Here is a 23,392-nt window from a genome sequence, read left to right on the forward strand (position 1 = left end):
TTACAATCCCACAGGTGATAGCGTTATTTGTTTATTCAACCGGTTCTACTGTTTTAATATATGATATATCTCCTTTATCCCACAATCAGAAGTAAATTGGATTCATGCAGTTTGAAAAGTGTGGCTGCTATTTAGCTAAGCACATACGCAGTCAGGACCTTTGATCTTGTGTAAACTCATTAATGGTGACTAGGGATGTCCGATAATGGCTTTTTGCCGATGTACGATATTCCGATATTGTCCAACTCTTAATTACTGATACCGATATCAACCGATACCGATATATACAGTTGTGGAATTAACACATTATTATGCCTAATTTGGACAACCAGGCATAATGAAGATAAGGTACTTTTTAAAACAAATTATAAAATAAGATCAATAAATTAAAAACATTTTCTTGAATAAAAAAGAAAGTAAAACAAAATAAAAATAGTTACATAGAAAGTAGTAATTAAAAGCCTACTGAAACCCACTACTACCAACCACGCAGTCTGATAGTTTATATATCAATGATGAAATCTTAACATTGCAACACATGCCAATACGGCCGGGTTAACTTATAAAGTGCAATTTTAAATTTCCCGCTAAACTTCCAGTTGAAAACGTCTATGTATGATGACGTATGCGCGTGATGTCAATCGTTGAAACGGAAGTATTCGGACGCCATTGAATCCAATACAAAAAGCTCTATTTTCATCTCAAAATTCCACAGTATTCTGGACATCTGTGTTGGTGAATCGTTTGCAATATGTTTAATGAACAATGAAGACTGCAAAGAAGAAAGTTGTAGGTAGGATCGGTGTATTAGCGGCTGACTACAGCAACACAACCAGGAGGACTTTGAGATGGATAGCAGACGCGCTAGCCGCGGACCTCACCTTGACTTCCTCCGTCTCCGGGCCGCCGACCGCATCGGTGATCGGGTGAAGTCCTTCGTCGCACCGTCGATCGCTGGAACGCAGGTGAGCACGGGTGTTGATGAGCAGATGAGGGCTGGCTGGCGTAGGTGGATAGCTAATGTTTTTAGCATAGCTCTGTGAGGTCCCGTTGCTAAGTTTGCTTCAATGGCGTCGTTAGCAACAGCATTGTTAACCTTTGCCAGGCTGGAAATCATTGACCGTGTATTTACAGGTCCATGGTTTATTAGTATTGTTGTTTTTCTGTCTATCCTTCCAGTCAGGGGTTTATTTATTTTGTTTCTATCTGCAGTTAAGCCCGATGCTATCACGTTAGCTCCGTAGCTAAAGTGTTTCGCCGATGTATTGTCATGGAGATAAAAGTCACTGTGAATGTCCATTTCGCGTTCTCGACTCTCATTTTCAAGAGGATATAGTATCCGAAGTGGTTTAAAACACAAATCTGTGATCCACAATAGAAAAAGGAGAGAGTGTGGAATCCAATGAGCCCTTGTACCTAAGTTACGGTAAGAGCGAAAAAAGATACGTCCTGCACTGCACTCTAGTCCTTCACTCTCACGTTCCTCATCCACAAAACTTTCATCCTCGCTCAAATTAATGGGGTAATCGTGGCTTTCTCTGTTTGGATCACTCTCGCTGCATTGAAAACAATGGGGAAATGTGAGGAGCCTTTCAACCTTTGACGTCACGCTACTTCCGGTACAGGCAAGGCTTTTTTTTTATCAGCGACCAAAAGTTGCAAACTTTATCGTCGATGTTCTCTACTAAATACTTTCAGCAAAAATATGGAACAATCGCAAATTGATCAAGTATGACACATAGAATGGATCTGCTATCCCCGTTTGAATAAAAAAAAAAAATTTCAGAAGGCCTTTAATGAAAATGATTAAAATTAACTGTTAAAGGTTAGTACTATTAGTGGACCAGCAGCACGCACAATCATGTGTGCTTACGGACTGTATCCCTTGCAGACTGTATTGATGTATATTGATATATAATGTAGGAACCAGAATATTAATAACAGAAAGAAACAACCCTTTTGTGTGAAAGAGTGTAAATGGGGGAGGGAGGTTTTTTTGGGGTTGGTGCACTAATTGTAAGTTTATCTTGTTTTTTTTATGTTGATTTAATTAAAAAAAACAAAAAACAAAAAAACGATACCGATAATAAAAAAAACAATACCGATAATTTCCGATATTACACTTTAAAGCATTTATTGGCCGATAATATCGGCAGGCCGAGATTATCGTACATCTCTAATGGTGACCTGTCTAAAAATGATTAATTGTCAGTAATGATATTCTCTTTGTGATTACTGTATGTAAACACTGATTAGATGAGAGTTCAATGTCAGATAAAGTCTTTAAATAAGGGCAATGACAAATCCATAACATAAAATCAATAACTTTATGTACCCGTTGAAGATTATTGAATTTGTTGTCACGGATTTTGTTTATCACTCTCTCACGCTAAGAAATAGATTCTGGTGTTCAGTCAGGTGCGGTATGTGATTTATGGCATGTTGCTCTGGTTTGTCGGTCATTGCCAAGATGTAAAAAAAGAACTTACTAGCGATTGATTAGGTAGACCTGCACTAGATATTAATAATAATGTTTTTATCAATATGTTTATTAGTGTTTTTGGTGTAGCTTACTGTGGTTTTAAACTGCACTGCATTGCACTGATGTGTTTTATTTAGCTGCATTACATGTGAGGGGCAAACTAGTTGCAACGTCTTTCAGTATGATGGATTGGAGTTGTACATCAAGGTGATTTCCAACAATATTAATGTTACATGAATACCTCCCTGAAAGTTTCAATAAGAATAGAGAGCATTTTATTGCAATTATACACATGTACAATGACGTTGAAGCAGCTCCTGTCTTCAACATTAAGACTCTGCTGTAAAAATGTGAGTCTCACAAGATTTTTGAACTTACGCACTTCCAGTTGAAAAGCCCAAATAATGAAAAAGAGAGGACCTATAATGGAACCTTGAGGAAGACTAGTAGTACAACTAAGTTAAACACATGACTACTGCCTCCATGAAGTAAAACAGCTATAGCAACAACTTAGTTACATAAATCACATTACAAAAACATGTGTATGGGTAACTGCCAAAACGGAGATGACTTAAAGTGGTGCCTCACTTATGTATATCACACGTTTGGACCCCATGTTTGCTAGCAAGGTTAAATTGTCTAGGTTAAAGTCAAGGGCCTGCCAATGTGTTCACAGTGGTCCTAATGTTCTCAATAGAACAGGAGCAGTCCAGTGTTTTAGGAAAATGCTGAAAAAATGTTTGTCTGTGGAGAACTCTTGAGCTGGTATGATGTCATTCCCTTGCCAGATTTGGCACCGGGTCCGCCAGTTAAATAGACCTGCTCTAGATTATTTACAGCTACATAAATATAAAAATAAAAAAGTATAGTAATATAAAATGACTTTAAAAACAGTGCAAGAAGGAGAGCGCTATATACAAGTCTAAAAAAAAAGTAGTTGGGTTATTGCACATTGGTACGATGTTGCACAGATTAGATTTTGCCCAGCAATGAAAAATGATATTGCATAGTATACAGATAAACAGTAGGCTGCTAGTTGGCAGTAGAGTTCACTCGATTGTAGTAAGTCAGTGTGTGCTGTAAGATTATCATTAAAAACCTATAAAGGCTTAGTTGGCCACATGCGTGGACATCACCTTTTAGCTCTTATTTCCAAAATTGTGTACACTACTGAATTGGGGTTGTATGTGCTTATGTGGACACTTATACTGCCATCTGGTGGTGTCAGAAGAGTATAACATACAATGGAATTTGGAAAAAAAAAGTGTAAAAATAAGAATTAGCATGTCACTAAACATGAAGTACACGTTTGTTACTTATGGACTAAGTACATCATATAAAAAGATGATTCTTAGTTTGTATTCTAATTAGGGTCCAATAAGCCCAAATAGCAAAGAGAAATACAAAAAATATGTAAACAAACAGCTTGTGTCAAGACGTGGACTTTGGAATGTTTGTTTTCCCGAGATGCAAGTAAAGTTGGACTGGACATGGCGTGAAGGTAAGGACATTATTTAATAATAACTATAAAAAGGTACAAACAAAAAGCACGCACAAGGCGGAAGTACAAACTTGGCTAATGAAACAAAAACTAGCACAAAGGCATGGACATGAACAAATAACACTTACTGTTCCTAGAACGAACAGCATGAAACTATGGCAGCATGACAATGGCATGAGCAGAGTGAACAGAAGTAATGTCGCCAGGCCGACCAACAGAAAAAGACAGGCTTAGATAACAGTGACATGATTGGTGACAGGTGTGTGAGTCCAAACGTGGAACAGGTGAAACTAATGGGTAACCATGGAAACAAAACAAGGGAGTGAAAAAACAGGAACTAAGTGACCAAAACCAAACAGGACATGACTAACACAAAACATGATCACACAGACATGACAGCTTGGGCCTTAAGAGGTTTTAATACTAAAAACACATATTCAGAACCTTTCTGTTGTTGTTTGTTTTTATTCTATTCTATAGGATATCGGGGTGGAATCTGCATCGCCCAGTCTTTGAAAATTCCTCACAACCCCAAGCTGGAGGATTACGACAAAGCCATTCAACAACTACTGGAAACCCAACACTCCAGGGCAGTCATCATCTTTGCCAATGAAGAAGACATACGGTGAGCAGCCTTGCACATGGTGGCGTCTTCCATGCCATTCAGGCATGCTGATGTGTTGCTATGTTACACTCTTTAATCTCTGAGTGGCAGCTCCTGTAGACAAGCCACAGGCAAAGACTTACCATGCATGCAGCAAGTCTGTTCCACACACATGCCTTCGACACCACAAACATAAGACGACGTACGCAGGGAATACAGATCGCAAGTAAATGACACAGGTATTGTGTCAATTACACCTCCCCTTGGGAAATATCTGCGCAAAGAAACACAGAATCGAATATCTGCTCTCTGTGATATCATAGTGGAGAACAAAAGTCAAATTTGACATTTAAAACATTGTCAGGTATTGACAAATTATTCGAGCAGTTATCATTATATCTACTGTTGTAAAGTTTGTTCTCCCTTTTTAGTAATCTATACAATGACATCAACTAAAAGTCTAGACAAGACAGTAGCATCATTTGGTATAAAAGTTTAGATTGCATTGTGCTTTCTCCCAATTCTGCAGGGGAGTTCTGAATGCCACTAAAAGGGCCAATCATGGGGGCCATTTCCTCTGGATTGGATCTGACAGCTGGGGGACCAAAAGCAGCCCCATCCACCAGCTCGAGGATGTAGCAGTGGGAGCGATCACCATAATGCCCAAGCGCTCCTCTATCAAAGGTACACACAAAGGCCGTCACAGTGCATCAATATTGTCGCTGTGTTTTGTTGAGACGAGGCCTTTTGCTGTTTCTATTTCTATTTAATTACATATAATGAATAACAATAGCTAATTGTATCCATGTGGAAGGATTAGAACAGATTTGAAATACTCACATCAAGTTTAGAATGATAAACTTGTTGATATTCTGACTCAAATAATTGTGTAAGGTTTGCACTAGTGCTGGGCGATATGGCCTTTTTTTAATATCTCAATATTTTTAGGCCATATCGCGATACACAATATATATATCTCGATATTTTGCCTTAGCCTTGAATGAACACTTGATGCATATAATCACAGCAGTATGATGATTCTATGTGTCTACATTAAAACATTTTTGTTCATAGTGCATTAATATATGCTCATTTTAAACTTTCATGCAGAGAGGGAAATCACAACTAAGTCAATTGACCAACACTGTATTTATTAAACACTTAGTAAGCAGTGGCACAAACATTCATGTCATTTCCAAAACAGAAAGTGCAAAATTGTCAGTCATTTTAAAACAAGCTATTAGTGCACTTTTGTGCATGATGTCTCTAAGATGACAAATCAAAACAACACTAAATTAAAGTGCACTTTTTGTACAGAACACCACAACAATAGTTTAAAACAAATAAAGTGCACTTTTGTGCATAATGTCACACAAGATATTTCAATAAGTGTCAAATAAAAATTAGCTGCTTAATAGGAAATCAAATAGTGTATGTCCTTCGCTATGTGGTAGGTTCCTGCAGACTTTATCTCTTTTGTTGTTGACTATTTTTTTCATACGGTGTTGATCTGGAAATGTTTGCCTCTGCATTTTGATGGTGTGGCACCGAACGGAGCTGTTGACATGCGGAGTAAGCACTCTTCATTCTCTAGCAGGTGACTTTTCAAATGATACTACATATTAGCAGTAATGCTACTTTTTGTAGCAATGCTTTTTACCCACACTTGACAAATTACGGTTGTCTGTTCCCGTGCTGTTTTTCTTGGGAATTAATTCTTCCTTCATTTGTTACCAAATTCGCACCTTCTTTCTCTCGTATTGCCACTCGCACCACAGCTAACTTTAGTCATGCTGCTACCTCTCTGCTGCGCGAGGGCGTATACGTATGTGACGTAGGACGTGACAGTATGTGACGTAAGATGGTGCGCTCGCTGTCTGTGAGAAGGACAGAAAAGAAAGAGTGGGAAGAGCCTGTAGTGTAATGTCCGCAGCTAAAAGCCACTGCGTGAGAACGTATACTCGAATATCACGATATAGTCATTTTCTATATCACAGACAAACCCGCGATATATCGCATATATCGATATATCGCCCAGCCCTAGTTTGCACCATCCTCAGAATCTACATCCTTGTGTCTGCTTGTCATCTTTTGACAAATATTAAACACTCACACACATCCTAGAGTTTTAAATGCAAATTACTGCACTGTATTTAATGATGAAAACATTTATGTTAATTTTACTTTCACTTTTTATGAAAAATATGCGCTAACCCTGCATTTTTTTGTAACAGTTCACAACATTTTTACCACACTGCAAACTGTGATCAATACTAGACTGTTGATCACAGTTACAACTCGCTGGAAACCGCTATGTTCGGGACTGTTGTGCTATGATTATCACCGAAACCTGGCTTCACCCGGAAATACCCGATGCTAGCATGCAGCTAGCCGGCTGCACTCTGCTCCGCCGGGACAGAACTAAGGACTCCGGTAAGAGCAGAGGAGGGGGGCTCTGTATTTACGTGCATGAGAACTGGTGCAACAACGGGACAATCATTGAACAGCACTGTTGCCCGGACGTGAAGTACATGTCTGTTAGATGTCTGCCTTTTTTTCTCCCGAGAGAGCTGTCTGTTGTTATCATCACGGCTGTGTATATTCCACCGGACGCCGAAGTAAACACAGCGCTCTCTCTTCTGCTGAACACCGTCAACGAACAGCAGCGGGCCCACCCCGATGGTGTTCACATCATAGCAGGGGATTTTAATAAGGCCAATCTAAAGACTGTACTCCCTAAGTTCTACCAGCACGTGAAGTGTTCTACAAGGGGCAAGAACACCCTTGACCACGTGTATACCAACGTGAAGCACGCGTACAGAGCTACACCCCTCCCCCAGCTTGGACAGTCAGACCATCTTTCCCTCCTGCTCTCTCCTACCTACACCCCCATCAGACGCCAGGCCAGGCCCATCACAAAGACTGTTATGACCTGGCCTGATGATGCACTCCCCAAACTTCAGGACTGCTTCCAACACACAAATTGGGACCTCTTCCAACAACAGGAGCTGGAGACAGCCACAGGAACAGTGCTGGACTACATACAGTTCTGCATCGGGAATGTGACTGTGGAAAAAACAATCCGGGTTTACCCCAACAAGAAACCCTGGATGACCAGCCAGGTCCGCACACTCCTCAGGGCCCACGACGCAGCCTTCAGGTCAGGGGACAGGGCACTGTACAGTGCTGCTAGAGCCGACCTGAAGAGAGGGATTAAAAAAGCAAAGGCGGACCACAGGAGGTGCATAGAGTCCCATCTGTCCAGCAATAACTCACGGGAGGTGTGGCGGGGCATTCATGACATCACAAACTACAGAGGCTGCAATGTGACAACTGCGGATCAGAGTGTGACACTGGCAGAGGAGCTTAACTGTTTCTTTGCCCGTTTCGATACCCCCCAGCGACACTCATCTGCTCCAGCCCTGCCCCCGCCCCCACCGGGCTCCGGCACCACTCCACTCACTGTACAGGAGCACAGTGTCAGACGAGTGCTCCTGGCTGTGAACCCCAGGAAGGCTGCCGGACCAGACGGAGTACCTGGAAAGGTGCTCAGGGCGTGCGCCCACCAGCTCGCTCCCCCCCTCACCAGGAACTTCAACCTCTCCCTGGCTCAGGCAGTCATCCCATCCTGCCTGAAGTCATCTACAATAATCCCGGTGCCGAAGAAGTCTCCCATCACCAGCCTGAATGATTACCGACCAGTGGCCCTCACTCCGGTAATCATGAAGTGCTTCGAGAGACTGGTTCTCCAGCACATCAAGGACCATATCCCTCCTGACTTTGACCCCCACCAGTTCGCATACCGGGCGAACAGATCCACAGAGGACGCCATCGCTGTTGCTCTCCACTCTGCTCTGAACCACCTGGAGCAGCAGCAGAGCTACGTCCGGATGCTCTCTGTGGATTATAGTTCTGCCTTCAATACAATAATCCCGGACAGAATCGGCAATAAACTGGACACTCTTGGCCTCCCCCCTCTCACGAACGCCTGGATAAGGGACTTCCTAACGGACCGACCCCAGAATGTGAGACTTGGCCCCCACCTCTCATCCACCCGCACGCTGAGCATCGGCTCCCCACAGGGCTGTGTGCTGAGCCCCCTCCTCTACTGCCTCTACACCCATGACTGCAGTCCAGCCCACAGTGACAACCTTATCGTCAAGTTTGCTGACGATACCACAGTGGTCGGGCTCATCTCCAGGGGTGACGAGGCTGCCTACAGGGAGGAGGTCCTGAAGCTGACGGCCTGGTCTTCGGAGAACAACCTCGCTCTCAACACCAGCAAGACCAGAGAGATCACCGTCGACTTCAGGAGGAACAGCACCGACCCTGCCCCCCTCTACATCAACGGCGAGCGTGTGGAGGGGGTCCACTCCTTCAGGTACCTTGGAGTCCACATCTCCAACGACTTTTCCTAGACAGTCAACACCACAGCAATCATCAAGAAGGCTCAGCAGCGGCTACACTTCCTGAGAGTCCTCGGGAAGTACAACCTGAAGCCTGACCTGCTGCTGACCTTCTACCGCTCGTCCATCGAGAGCCTGCTGACCTACTGTATTACAGTATGGTATGGCAGCTGCACTGCAGCAGACGGGGAGAGGCTGCAAAGAGTGGTCAAGACGGCTCAAAAGATCATCGGCCGCCCTCTCCCCTCTCTGATGGACATCTACACCTCCCGCTGCCTCAACAGAGCCAGAGCCATCATCAAGGACAGCACCCACCCTGGCTCTGACCTGTTCCACCTGCTGCCCTCTGGGAAGCGCTACAGGTGCATTAAAACCAGGACGAACAGGCTAAAAAACAGCTTCTTCCCCAGGGCCATAACCACCCTGAACAGACTTCCCCATTGACCCTCATAACTGCCTTCTCTTCGGTGCAATAACCCATTCCACCAACCACCCTGTTTCATGTAGATATTCATGTACATATTCATTTCACCCTCTGTATAGAGTGTACACTTGTTTTATCGCACTGTATGGAATGGCCTCAATCTCGTTACCCTGCGTAATGACAATAAAGCTGATTCTGATTCTGATTATTGTTTTAGCTATAGTTAGTAGTAAGGCCACAGCACAAAGTCATACTTATAGATGTTTTAAATATTGTTGTTACCTCATTCAGATATATGACAGAATATAAATACTTACCGGTAATTTGTAAAGACATTTTTTATTTTTTAAAATTACAACACTTAGACTCATTAGATGCCACAGTGTACATAATGCTGTGGCCTGTTTGCACACACTTTTCATGTTGCAACATGAAATGTATTGTTAAAGATCTTGCCTTTTTGGCACTGATACTTTAAATTAAATGTAATACTTTACTTGTTGAATGATTTCACCGGCTGTTAAACACTTTACAAAGCAATAATGTAACTACAACGTACATGTGATTGGTACTGGACACACATTATGGGGTTTAAGTAGCTAATTACCGTAATTTCCAGACTATAAGCCGCTACTTTTTCCCCTCGTTTTGGTCCCTGCGGCTTTTACGATGGTGCTGCTTTTTTACGGCTTTTTTTACGGCTTACGGTAACCAGGGGCGCGCACTACCGAGGATGCGCGAGACCGAGGCAGACATCTGGCGCCAGGTAACGAGAGCAAAACAAAGAGTAGGAGAGCGTCAGCGACACTTTGCGCGAAGGAAGTGTTCATACAAACACCCTCAATATGGAAAACAAACGGAGAAGTGCATATGATGCTGCTTTTAAGTTAAAGGCAATCGATCTGGCTGTCAAAGAAGGAAATAGAGGTGTTGCACGTACCCTTGACATCAATGAATCAATGGTGAGACGTTGGAGACGGCAGCACAGGGGCGCCGAAAAAAAAAGGGGGGGGGGGGGGGTAAAGGAGACGGATTCTAGGGGCCCATGATGGAGGGGGGTCCAGAGAGGCCCCTAATGATGATGAAATTATAATACAGACATGACACTAAGTTATTAACTAACATATAATCACACGTTTTATTTTCCATGTCCTGGTAACAATACTTGTATTTGTTTTGGAAGCATCAACACCTTCCCCCCCTCTATTTACGTAAAATGGTTCAGTCCGACTAGATCAGCTGCAGGTAGAGCACCGGCGATTTGTCACAGACAGCGCCACAGCGGGCAAAGCGGAGGAGACAGCAGTATGCCTCAAAAATCAGGCAGCCAAAAAAGAAAGGAAAAGAAAAGAAGAGAGGAGAAGGAGTTGAAGGGTCGACAATATGTCACCCAATATTTCCAAAAAAAAGGTGGGTTTGTTAGTTGTGGTGGAAAGTTATGCATATTAACTTTGTCCCTGTCTGTGGTAATAAGCTAGCTCACTTTTCTCACCATGTTAGCTCAAGAAAACTCTGGATTTTTACATTTTACTGCTATATTAGTTAAATAATCAATCCAGTCAAACATTTATCAAGCTGTTCTTATTCAATAATAGTTGATCTCCCCTCTGAAAATGAATTCCATTGTATTCAGAGTGCTCAGTTCTTCCCCTACTGTATATGTCAACTGTGATGCTGTTCTTCTTTCAAAAATATGGTAATGATAGTCAAAAATACCATTAAAATGCATAATTGTATGTAAAATAGCATAAACAAATGTTGCCGCTGTGTTGGGGGCCCTGTAAAGATTATTTTCATGGGGCCCAAAATCCCTAGCGGCGCCCCTGCAGCAGCATGAAGAACTGATTCAATGCAAAAAGACAAAAAAATCCTTCAGAGGTAATAAAAGCAGATGGCCGGAGCCGTTGATTCCACTGACGAAGAGGAAGGTTTTGAGAGTGAGAACAAAGGAGAGAGTGGCTGACGACGGCATTTTGGACCTGTTCTTCTCCGACATCGACAAAGAGGATTTCGGTGGTTTTAGTACTTAGACTTAGACAAACTTTAATGATCCACAAGGGAAATTGTTCAACACAGTAGCTCAGTTACAATGATGGAAAGTGTAAGGATGGAAAGGACAATGCAGGTATAAATAGATTTAAAAAAGCTATAAAAAAAATCTAACATAGATACGAATATATACATACTATGTGTACAGAATAATTTATATACAGATATATTATATTATGTCTATAACATATATACAATATAAACCAATGACCATGTACAATATTACAGTATATACAGTATATATGACAGCAGCAGCATAAAATATAGAGTAGGTCCAGCAGGAGGAAGACGATGACACAATGATTAAAGACTGACTACCGGTAATACCGTTGTATTATTTGTACTCTGCACGAATGCTGTTCGCCATTTCAAACATGTGAAAGTTTGATTGAATGATTGAAAGATTTATTCTTAATAAATGGGACGCTTTGCGTTCCCAAACAGTCATCTCTGTCCCGACAATCCCCTCCGTGGTAGCAGGAACCCCTGTATACTACGGTAATTACACATCAAAACGCCTGCGGCTTATAGTCGGGTGCGGCTTATATATGGAGCAATCTGTATTTTCCCCTAAATTTAGCTGGTGCGGCTTATAGTCCGGAAATTACGGTATGTCGCATGCAGGATCTAAAAGCACACTGAACGCAACTGAAGATTATGTAACAATTGCTGATGTTTTCAAGTGAATATGAGAAGCCATTTCTTCTCTCAAGACATGAACATGTGACTATTGCTGCTTTAAGTGCGCAACTTCACATCCATATCTTCTTTTCCATCTCTCTCATGGGCCACTGACTTAAACATTAGCATATGATTACTCTACCTTGCTAGAATTGAATGCAAGATGTTTCATGCATTTTAAGATACAATTTTTGATAAAATACAATATGTTGATTTACCTTCTGGGCGCGCCCTCATTTCCTAGCCTGTCTCATCTATTTCTGCCTCAGCTGGCAATTTCTTTCGATGACGTTCCACATTCCTCGGAGAGCATCAATGACCTTGATGCACACATGTATTTGGCTGGGAGGAGGGAGATCAAGGTCACATTGCCCACTGTTGCTTCTCTGTGGGATTAATCAGATACATGAAGTCATCACAGCATCTTGTTTGCCTGGCATATTTAGCTTGAGGTTTCAACCATTTACTTTTTAGACCACGACCAGTGGACCAACATCTGTTACTAGGTCTACAATATCAAAATGAAGCAAAAAGGAAGAAAATATTTCAATGTTGTCTATTGACTTAACATTTTCTGATTACATAAATTGCTGCATTTTAACCATGCAACATTTTGCTTGGGGCCACACTATTAAAAAGCACACATTAATCTCTACAGATGTCAGAGAATTGTTAAGGTTTAGAGCTGAGTATACAAGCCAGATGTGATCGAAAAACAATGTCAAGGGATATATCTGTACTCTCTTAAAAGGGAACTGCACTTTTTCTGGAACTTTGCCTATCGTTTACAACCCTTATGAGACACAAGGAAACACAACGTTTTTTTGTTGTTGTTTTTTTGCATTCTAACATGTACAAATTGCCTCGTTCTTAGTGGCTACCAATGCAGCTAATGAGAGCAATCAATTATACCACTAATCACTTTAAAAATGCATTCAAAAACCATCAACAATACTTCATTTAGGTTTCGTAACCTGTATAATAACCACATTGTAGCGACAATGTTTTTGTAAGAGTGAACACTGAGTAACTATTATTGTAACATAGTAACACATCGGCGTGCTACGGTATTACCCGTAAAAGTTAACCACGGCAAGAGATAAGATAGCTTCTACGTCAGCACGAAACGCGTTTGAGTTTGAAATGCACAACAAACACATTGCGATAAGACACCAATCTGTACTGACTGAAAAACATGAACAATCATATTACAGTATCATAAAGTATTAGCCCACATTTCATGTTTTGTTTGTACACAGCTTGCCAGGCATTGTATGTTGTATACACGCATGTCATACTGCATGTATCAGGATCAATATCAAGTGTGACTCATTCGATGGACATTTGCCTGTTTGGTCAAGCTGGCCAGAAACAGGTTTTCCGTTTTTTTGGGGTAAGCACTGGTGATTCCCATTTGCCGCATCTTCCATGTGTTTTTTATCATCTTTAACACCCCCCCACAAAAAAAGGAAAAAAAAGTGCACTATTTTCTGAATGTTGCATATCATTCACAATCTTTATGAAAGACATGACAACGGATGCATTGTTTTTAATACATTCTAACTGGTAAATAGTCGTCAACAAAAGTCTGCTTACAACAGAGCCAATAGGAAGTCCTCTATGTCTATTGCACCCATAAAACACATAGCAAAACTTTACAGGTATAGGAGCATGATAACTTGAAGTTATCATGGATTACTTTTGCAACAACACATCATCAGTAGGGTAAAACTAACCTGTCTCATGACTGTCTAAACCCAGCTCATGTTCCCTATTAGTGGGTGAACAATCCAACCCCCAACGATACTCCATTTACATTGCGTGACTTGAATATCAACCACGTTTTAGTAATATTGTTTTTTGAGCGCTAACGCAGACAAACTATTTATAGCGGCGCCGTGATCACGAGCTTGTGTGCCAATGTTGACATGATCGAATGATCAGCTGCTTCCTTGTTTCCTTGCTCGTCAATTTTTATTTTAGCTCATAACTCATGCCTCCCACCTGGATAGTAGAAGGATGAGGAGGTATTCCGACAAATTGGTACACTTGGACAGCCAATTTAGACCTAGAAATGGCGAGAACGACACAAAAAGGCTTTCCACTACCCTTTTCTTCACGAGGATAATGAGTCATTCTTCATCTAAATAGGAATGTATGAATATCCTTGCAGTCTGCATTCTAATGACAGCAGACCTTGTACAGTAAGTGGTGTATTACTATGGTTTTTGGCTCTCATGAAGTCTGCAGTGAGTAATAATCAGTGATGTAGTTGGGAAAAAAGTGTGTGATGCGTTTTTTAAATTAATGCATCGCATATGGTTAAAATGAGCAAAATACGTAAATATGAAAAGTTATAATAAATGTACCTGTTACATGGTGTAGGTATATATGTAATGTAGTATGTGAAACCTTAATGGAGGTGTTTGGATGTGTTTTAAGAGCTTTATAGGCTACCAAAGTATCCATTGTAAGCGGAAGTTTGATAGCATTTATTTATTATTTAGAATGCATTAAAAAATATATATACATCCGTCTTCATGTCTTTCATAAGGATTGTGAACAATAGGCACAATTCCCAAAAAAGTGCAGTTCATCTTTAAGAAGGAATACTTTCCACAAGAATTCAAAGATTCAACATCCCCGGAAGTGGACTTTTAAAGCTATCTAGTCAACCACACATCCTGCTACACTCACAAGGAATACGGTAAACATACAAAAGTATGGAGGCACAACATGTCTTTACATTTGGTTGTGTTCACAAATTTGGCATTAAATCATGAAAGATAATGTTGGATTTATTTGTGCATCGGTCAGTAACGTATTTGATGGATGGTTGTTCATCAGTGTTAATTTCTGTGTTGTCAAGCAATATGTGTATAATATATTGGGCCTGATCTACTATGATCAAAATACCACACCCTAAACAGTGTGTGCAAACTACAAAATTGTGTATACTATTAGTGGGCGTGTTGCAGGATTATAAATCAAGATTGCGCGTACATCTGATAACTGGTGCAGACCGCCCTATTTAAAATGAGGATTTTGCATGTACTATGTGACTCTCACCATGGAGACATTAATTTACTGCACATTAACTTCATGTCATCATGCTCCTACTGTATACCTATGGCGATTTGCTATGTTTTGAAACATGCAGCAGACATGTATAATATGTACCACTTTCTGGGCATTTTAGAAGCAGTCCTACGATCTACAAACGAACCCACTTGTTTATGGTGCTGAAGGTGTGCCGTGGGAGAATCAGGCTTTAACTGTGACAGTGTGCTAGAATGTTCCATACGCAAGTAAATGTGCATTGCAAAAAATCAATCAATCTATACATATGAAAAAAGGAACACCATTAAATAAAATCCATCAATTGAATTAGTTTTAATCATACCTTAAGTCATCCAGCAGCTATCCAATTGTAAAATAATATTGCTGAATAGACATTAGATGTCTAATTTTGTATTATAATGATAATTATATTATATAATTATATATTATATATAATTTGAATTTTTGACTGTCCATATATGTTGACAAGCATACATAGGACAAAGCTGCAGTGTGATCGCCTCCTCTCTCACGGCTATTTCTAGGCGACTGCCAGTTTGCATGCACATTTGCTAAATAAAGACGAAAAACAGCTCCCCCAAAACAGTTTTAGTCTTGATAAATCACACTGTGTGTGCAAAATAATTAAATGTGCATTTTCGCCTCCCAGTATTGTGGGTGTTTTGATTAGGGCTGGGCCAATAAAATTGTATTGCAATAGATACCCTATCAATAAAAAATGTGTTAGATATATATTATATTGTATATGTTTTGTAATGTCAGAAGAAACCGGAAAGATTGAAGCATGGTGGGTTGCATGAACAAAGGTACTCGCGGTCTGGCAACCAAGCAAAACAGGAAGTGATTAGTGAGCAATGGGAGGGACACGCTAAACAGCCAATTTTGTTAAAGTATCAACTATCACGTTTGGTTGCGCCATCTTGCTGTCTCGCTGTTGATTCTGTTGATTGAGAAGATAACTATAAATGAGTCCTGCAGAGAACAAATAAATTGTGGGTTGAACAGGAAAAGTCACCTTGACAGGATGGCAGTTTTGGGAGTTTTTCAAACGGACCATAGTCCTTCGCCCCACTCATCTTTTCTTTTCAACCTTCATCCTTTCCCTATTCGGATGTACAGAAACAACAGATAGGAACTAAAGTGCAGGACTGTATGAATAAAAAAATGAAGGAGAACAAATATGCTACTTTAAAATAATAATGTGTCCAATAATATTTAAATAATAATTACTGCATAACATAAATTCATTTATATATTTAAATAAGAATAACAGACTAACTTAAATGTTACACAGACCATGTAACTTCCTGGCAGTAAACTTGCAAAAAAGGTTTCTCTATGTATACAATTTCACACTTTATTAAGTATTTTGTAAATATTCCTTATTTTTGCACCTTAAAGTTCGGATACGTGTTTATAGTGATTTTAGAATTTAGTTTACATCGATTTTTTAAGTGTTTTCCATGATTGTGTTGACATTTGTTTTCCTTTCTGCCTTGATAGCGCAGAGGATTTATAATCAGAAGAAGGTTACATTTCAGCTCCTGAAAAACAACCCTACACCATAATTCTGATCATTTGGATGGGTGGCCAAATACCTTTGGCAATATATTGTATTACATCCCTAACAGCCACTGTAAATGCAACTTAGAGACTTTTCACTCAAACTTTTTTTTAATTAGGAGAAATCTGGCCCGGACAGATGTACACTGTGGGGTGCCAAAAGATTATTAGGAATCTACTAGGCACCATTGGTGGTGTTTTGAGAAGAAATGCAGCTGAGTCATGCTGGTCTGATTAGTCGTTTCCACCCACGACTCAGATAATACACAACATATAATGAGTGGACGCAGACAGAGAGAATTTAAAATACGAACATTTAAAAAGAGAAAAATATGTTCTTTGATGCAAGTGGAAAAAAAAGCTTCAATTGTCGATTCTGTCAGCACAGTATTCTGACCCACATTATGCTAAAAAATAAAAGCAACAAACTTGAAACTTTCTTTTTCTTTTGTCGCAGCAAGTTTCCCTTCATGCAAATGCTCCACAGAAAGCCCTGTTTAAAATTGGCCTTACTTTAATACGCCATGCTTTCGATCCATCTCAGCCGGCTTTTATGTAGTGAAGGAAGGGGCTCAGAACCAACAGGACTTTACAGCCGCAGGCAACAGGCTGTGGCACCATTAACACTTCCTGCCCTATTTATTATGCAGCCTGTTTTTTTTTAATTAGTGCAATTTCCAAGAAGAAGAAAGTGGTTAGAGTTTCATGGCGCTTGAAAGGAAAAGACCGTGGTCAAAGTTTGATGAGGTGGCACTTGCTGGTTAGCTTTAAAAAAACGGTGGCCAGAACCACACCATCACCATCACCGCAGGGCTGCACTTTATTTCCTGCAGGTTCCAAATGGATCATAATTGGCCCGGAACTGAGGCTTGCTCTTCTATTCTCTCTTCTCAGGGTTTGATGAATACTTCACCGCACTCACGCTAGAGAACAATCGAAGGAATGTTTGGTTTGCTGAATTCTGGGAGGAGAATTTTAACTGCAGGCTTCTCAGTACGTCCAAGAAAGAAGACACCACTCGTAAATGCACAGGTACCTTTTTTTTTTTTTTTACTACAGCACTATGAGCCATATTCTCCAATGTGCTAAAGTGAAAAAATCTGCGCAATTGTGCGAAGTGTTAAGAAAACTCCATGTCCCATGATTTTGACACATAAAAAAGGCGTCATGGCAAAGTCCGCCTCGTTAGTAATTCTAAACTTAAAACAGTTGTGCCTCTTTGTGCAGGGTGTGTCCAGAAGCTGGATGGGAGAGTACGAATAGGAGAAATGTGCATAGTAACTTTAAGCACAAAGAAAAACCCTTAAGCGCAAACGGTATAATAGGGACCTATATCCGAAACATCATCTAAAAAAGACACAAAATAATTGACTTTCTGTGTTATTATTATGTATTGTTTTACTTAGCATTAGTACATAGCTGCAGATAAACCATTGATATTCTGTTCAGTCTTTCTCATTGCAACAAAATGTCCAATAGCAAGTGTTTGTTCCCAGTGGGTTGACGCCGAGTTATTACTTGAAATAATAATAATGCATCACATGTCCTCGTGGTGCTATAGTTACGCTGTGTGCCGCAGTGACTAATATTCTACAACTCTTAAACCTATTGTCTTTCCATTCCCCTGTGACAGCACCAGGCTGTTTATCTACATTACCGTCATTTGGTGCCTTGAATAATTAATGTCTGTCGGATTTATATCAATGTTTCCGTTGGATTTCCGGAGTTGATTTGTTTAAGGTGTCATTCTTCAGTGTGTCTTCTCTAGTCATGTGACGTTACAAAAGACAGGCGAGTGAACATCACATCAGGTCCTCTTTTATGTTGCCTGACATACATATTCATTTTTCATTTGATGTACGCGTGACTGTGCATAGAAACCTACAGTTTTGTGATAGAGTTGTTTTAGCAATGTTAATGCTATGATAAATCTACAAAATGAATTCCCAGTCACTGAAATATAAAACACAAAGAACATGGTTACTTTTGCGCAATCTACAGCACTGGTGTCAAACAAATGATAATATGTACAGTATATGATTGCAGGATCATATGATAGTCAATGTTTTGTTGGTCAGCATGGCGGGCTTCTACAAATATGGAGAGCTATTAAGCCTCGGCAACACCCGTGTTAAGCTTTTAACATTTTACCTTTGGTTAAAGGGGAACTGCACTTTTTTGGAATTTTGCCTATCATTCACAATCTTTATGTAAGACAAGTATCTCTGTTTTGTGCATTCTAACTATTAAATCAATGCAATCAAAAGTCTGCTTACAATGGTGCCAACAGGAGTCCTCTATTTTGCCTATAAAGCTCTTAACAAAAACATCTAAAGACCTCCATTAAGGATTTGTATATACACTCTAAGTATATATATAATGTTAGTAACACACATATTCATAATAACATGTAATATGTATGCATTTTGATCATTTTAAGCATACAGCGGTGCATTAATTTCACACAACGTTCGCTTTTTCCTTCAACATCACTGATTACTACTCACTACAGATTCCATGAGAGCCAACAAACATAGTAAAACATCACTTACTGTACAATTTCTGCTGTCACTGGGATGCCGACTTATTAGAGGTTGATATATTTCCATATTGATGAAGAATGACTCTTAATCCTCGCGAAGACAAAACAAGGGGTGAAACCAAGCTTCTTTTCGTGTCTCTCGACATTTTCGGGTCTAAATTGGATGCCAAAGTTGACGAACTTGTCGATTATGTCCTCCTCTTTCGACTATCAAGGTGAGAGGGATTATTTATGATCTAGAACAGGGGTGGGCAATTAATTTTCACCGGGGGCCGCATAAGCAACCCGAGCACTGCTGGAGGGCCACACGACAATATTTCAATTAAATTTTGCTCAATATTATTTTTGATATACCGTAAGATAAATAATAATGATGATAATAATAATAATAATTAATAATAATAATAATAATTTAATTTAACCTAACTTAACTTTATACAAAAGCAGATTGCTTTTGATGGTCACTTTATCCTGCATTATCCAACATTTTTCCCCATCAGATTTGGACAACCATCTGTTGTTAAAAATAGTTTTTAATCATATTTATTTTATATTGTTTTTTATATTGGTTTTATATGTAATTGTTTTTTCTTTTTATTCAGTCATTGGTGGAGCTAAGGATAATATTTGAATATTGTTTGTAATATTGTTGTGCAGCACTTTGGAAACATTTTGTTGTTTAAATGTGCTATATAAATAAAATGGATTGGATTGTCACACCTGCCAGCTTGTCCCAACACGCATTTACCTCTGTGAACAAGTCATTACCTGTGGTTGTCTCTTTAATTGACTGCATCAGAGCTCTCATCCAAAGTTAGCGAAAAACAGTCCATGTCTCCGGGCATTATCAGCGCAACAAAGTCCAATAAGCACTCCTTAATAAACTCTCCGTCAGAAAACGCCTTACTTTTTCTGGCGCTTTTGTGAGAAATGACGAAACTTGTCCTGACGGCTGCATCTCTGGGGGTGTGAAATATGGCACAAAGTCCTTGTTGGGTTTGCAGTTTTACCATCAACGCATTAGCCTCCCTTGCGCGCGCTTCATCAGACACATTCCGGTATTTTCCCTCGTGTTTCTTCGTGTAGTGACGATTAAAATGATATTTAAACACAGCAACCTGTGTACCACACATTAAGCACACGGCTTTACCATTAATTTATGTAAAGAAATACTTGGCAGTCCATCTCTTGTTGGAAACACGCCATTCCTCATCAACTTTTCTTTTTTTTAGCGTCTCATCACTTGTCTCTATGCACCTTTACTCACAGGTTCCCGCGGACATACGGCATAAATAACACATTTCAAAATAAAAGCAGCATAGTTGTATTGCGCGCACGACATAGATGTTTTTTAAACTTTATTTTGTAATTTGTAATTGCGCCGTTCAATTCACTCACAATCGCACACGCGCATACGTCCACACGGAAGTAATACAAATAACGCTTTTCAAAACAAAAGCAGAACCGTTGTATTGCACACTCGACATAGATACTTTTTAAAATTTATTTTGTAATTTATGATTGGCCTCACGCGGGCCGGACAGGGATGCGCAAAGGGCCGGATGCGGCCCGCGGGCCGTACAATGCCCAGGTCTGATCTAGAATAAACGTTCACAAGCTCAGAGGCGAGAAAGCAGCTCACCAGCTGATGATGTCAATATAGCAGCACAAGCTAGTTGGCTCTATTTGATCACGGCGCCCCTAAACATAGTTTTTTCTGTTTTAGCGCTTCTAATAACAATATCACTAATACTTGGTTAATATTTAGGTCACAAAATGTAAATGGAGTATTGTTGCCGTTTTTTGAATGGTTATTCAAAGCAGGGATTCTCAAACTGTTGTACGTGTACCACAAGTGGTTGGTGGCCGCCATCTTGAATTTTGCCAAAGAATCACCTGATTACCTGGTGTTATATATTCATTTTCATTTCATTTATTTATTTATTTCAGGCAATGACATACAAAAATAATAATAATAATAAAAAAAAAGTACAAAGTTGACAACACATAATAATATAAATTAATATAGTGCAAAAGGTAATGTATAGTATGTAATGCATGATTGTCCAGTTTAGCCTGAAAGGGAGTGGGAAGAAGATCATTTATTTAATCCCACCCCCAGTTCTCCATTCAGTGATTATTCACATGAGTTTCACTCTTACTTTGTTCAAGGATTTTAATACAAATGTTGTATCATAGTGGCATTACCACAGGTAACAATAATTATTACACTGTAACAATAATTTGTATCAACAATGTACGAAGAATGAATGTACCAACAATGGTAATAGACAACATAGCAATAATGGTAATAGACAACATAGCAATAATGGTAAGGAAACATTGAGTACAACAGCAGGTCAAATTAAAGACCCTCATCTCTATATTTAAACCAGACCCCATGTCTGTATACTAGCTTAAATTGATTAATAGTTTGGCATTGCTTGTGTTGTAAGTCAGACACACAGAAACATTTATGAGTGGTTTGAGCTCTCGGCAATGAGAAATATCCAAAGCCTCTGAAGTTATGAGCCTGCACTCGTCTTATAAAAAAACGTTGTAGATTAGGCGGCAATAATTTGTTAAATGCTTTATATAAGATTATTAATGTATTATATTTAACAAGGTCATCAAATTTGAGCAACTTTGATTGCATAAACAGATTATGAGTATGTTCTAAATAACCAACGTTGTGAATGATCCGCACTGCTCTTTTGTGTAATATGATCAGAGGATGAATTGTGTTGTGGTAAGTATTCCCCTATACTTCAACACAGTATGTAAGGTATGGCAGTACCAAGGTGCAGTATAGAGTACGGAGTGCATTTTCATTGAGGTATAGTTTTGCTTTGTTTGTAATTGAGAGGCTTTTGGAGATTTTTGTTTTAATGTGTCTGATATTAGGTTTCCATGATAGTTTACTATCAATTATTACTCCCAAAACATTATTTTCATTTACGATTTCAATTTGGGTACCATCAATACTTATTTTCTGTTCAGACATTATGTTGCGATTTCCAAACATCACTATCTTAATTGTATTTATATTCAAAGATAATTTATGTGTGTCCATCCATCCATTTACTATGTTTAGTTCTGTGTGTACTGTATTTATGAGCTCATTATAGTCATCACTACTGTAGAATATATTTGTGTCGTCTGCAAATAGTATACATTTCAGTACTTTGGATGTATTAAACATATCATTAATATACACATTAAACAGTTTTGGCCCCAACACGGACCCTTGGGGGACACCACAAGCAATGCCAAGAGTATCAGATAAAAATTGACCCATTTTTACAAACTGTACCCTCACTGTTAAATAACTTTTTAACCAGTCACCAGCCAGCCCCCTAATTCCATATCTTTCCATTTTATCTAGTAGAATTGAATGGTTAATGGTATCAAAGGCTTTCTTTAGATCAATAAAGATACCAACTGCATATCTTTTGTGCTCCAGTGCATTAGTAATTTCTTCAATAGCTTAAGTTATCGCCATTAAGGTTGTTCATTTGGACCTAAAGCCATACTGACCGTCATTGATTATATGATGCTTCTCAAAAAAAGATTCAAGTCGAGAGTTAAATAGTTTCTCTAAGATTTTTGAGAACTGAGGCAAAAGAGAGATTAGTCGGTAATTGGTGAAAGCGTGTTTGCTATCACTTTTGAAGAGCGGAGTTACCTTAGCGATTTTCATTTGACTTGGAAAGCGGCCAGTCTGGAATGATATGTTACATATATAAGTTAAGGGTTTTACAATATTCAGTATAACCTTTTGAACCAATATCATGTTGATATCATGGCAGTCAGTGGAGCACTTACTTTTACACTTCCGCACAATGTGTGTCACTTCCTGCTCATTTGTAGCCGAGAGGAAGAATGACGAAGAATTCTGTTAAATAGTTGATGTGACGACCGGGTCGCATCGTGATGCAGGGTTGTTCTCCCATGAATGCAGACGGGCTTCGGACACAGCGTGCAGGTAGGAAATTATTTATTTAAGAAGTAAATCATACGGGAACAAACAAAAACGTGCTCATAGCACGGAAGGCAAAA

The 23,392-nt window shown here is 39.6% G+C and overlaps 1 protein-coding gene across 2 annotated transcripts in view; it reads left to right on the forward strand.

The window, feature by feature from the left end:
* The window catches only part of LOC133653510 (metabotropic glutamate receptor 7-like), a 133,912-nt gene that overhangs the window by 16,355 nt on the left and 94,165 nt on the right, over window positions 1-23,392 (forward strand). Inside the window, exons 2-4 of one of the 2 annotated variants that reach the window (XM_062052863.1) lie at window positions 4,464-4,608; window positions 5,117-5,271; window positions 17,686-17,823. In XM_062052863.1, coding sequence (XP_061908847.1) covers window positions 4,464-4,608; window positions 5,117-5,271; window positions 17,686-17,823 — 438 coding nt within the window. Of the gene's footprint in view, window positions 1-4,463; window positions 4,609-5,116; window positions 5,272-10,691; window positions 10,828-17,685; window positions 17,824-23,392 lie in introns of those variants that run through there. The other variant, XM_062052862.1, reaches the window with a different exon arrangement.

This window comes from Entelurus aequoreus, linkage group LG07, assembly GCF_033978785.1.
Source record: "Entelurus aequoreus isolate RoL-2023_Sb linkage group LG07, RoL_Eaeq_v1.1, whole genome shotgun sequence".
Lineage (NCBI taxonomy): Eukaryota > Metazoa > Chordata > Actinopteri > Syngnathiformes > Syngnathidae > Entelurus > Entelurus aequoreus.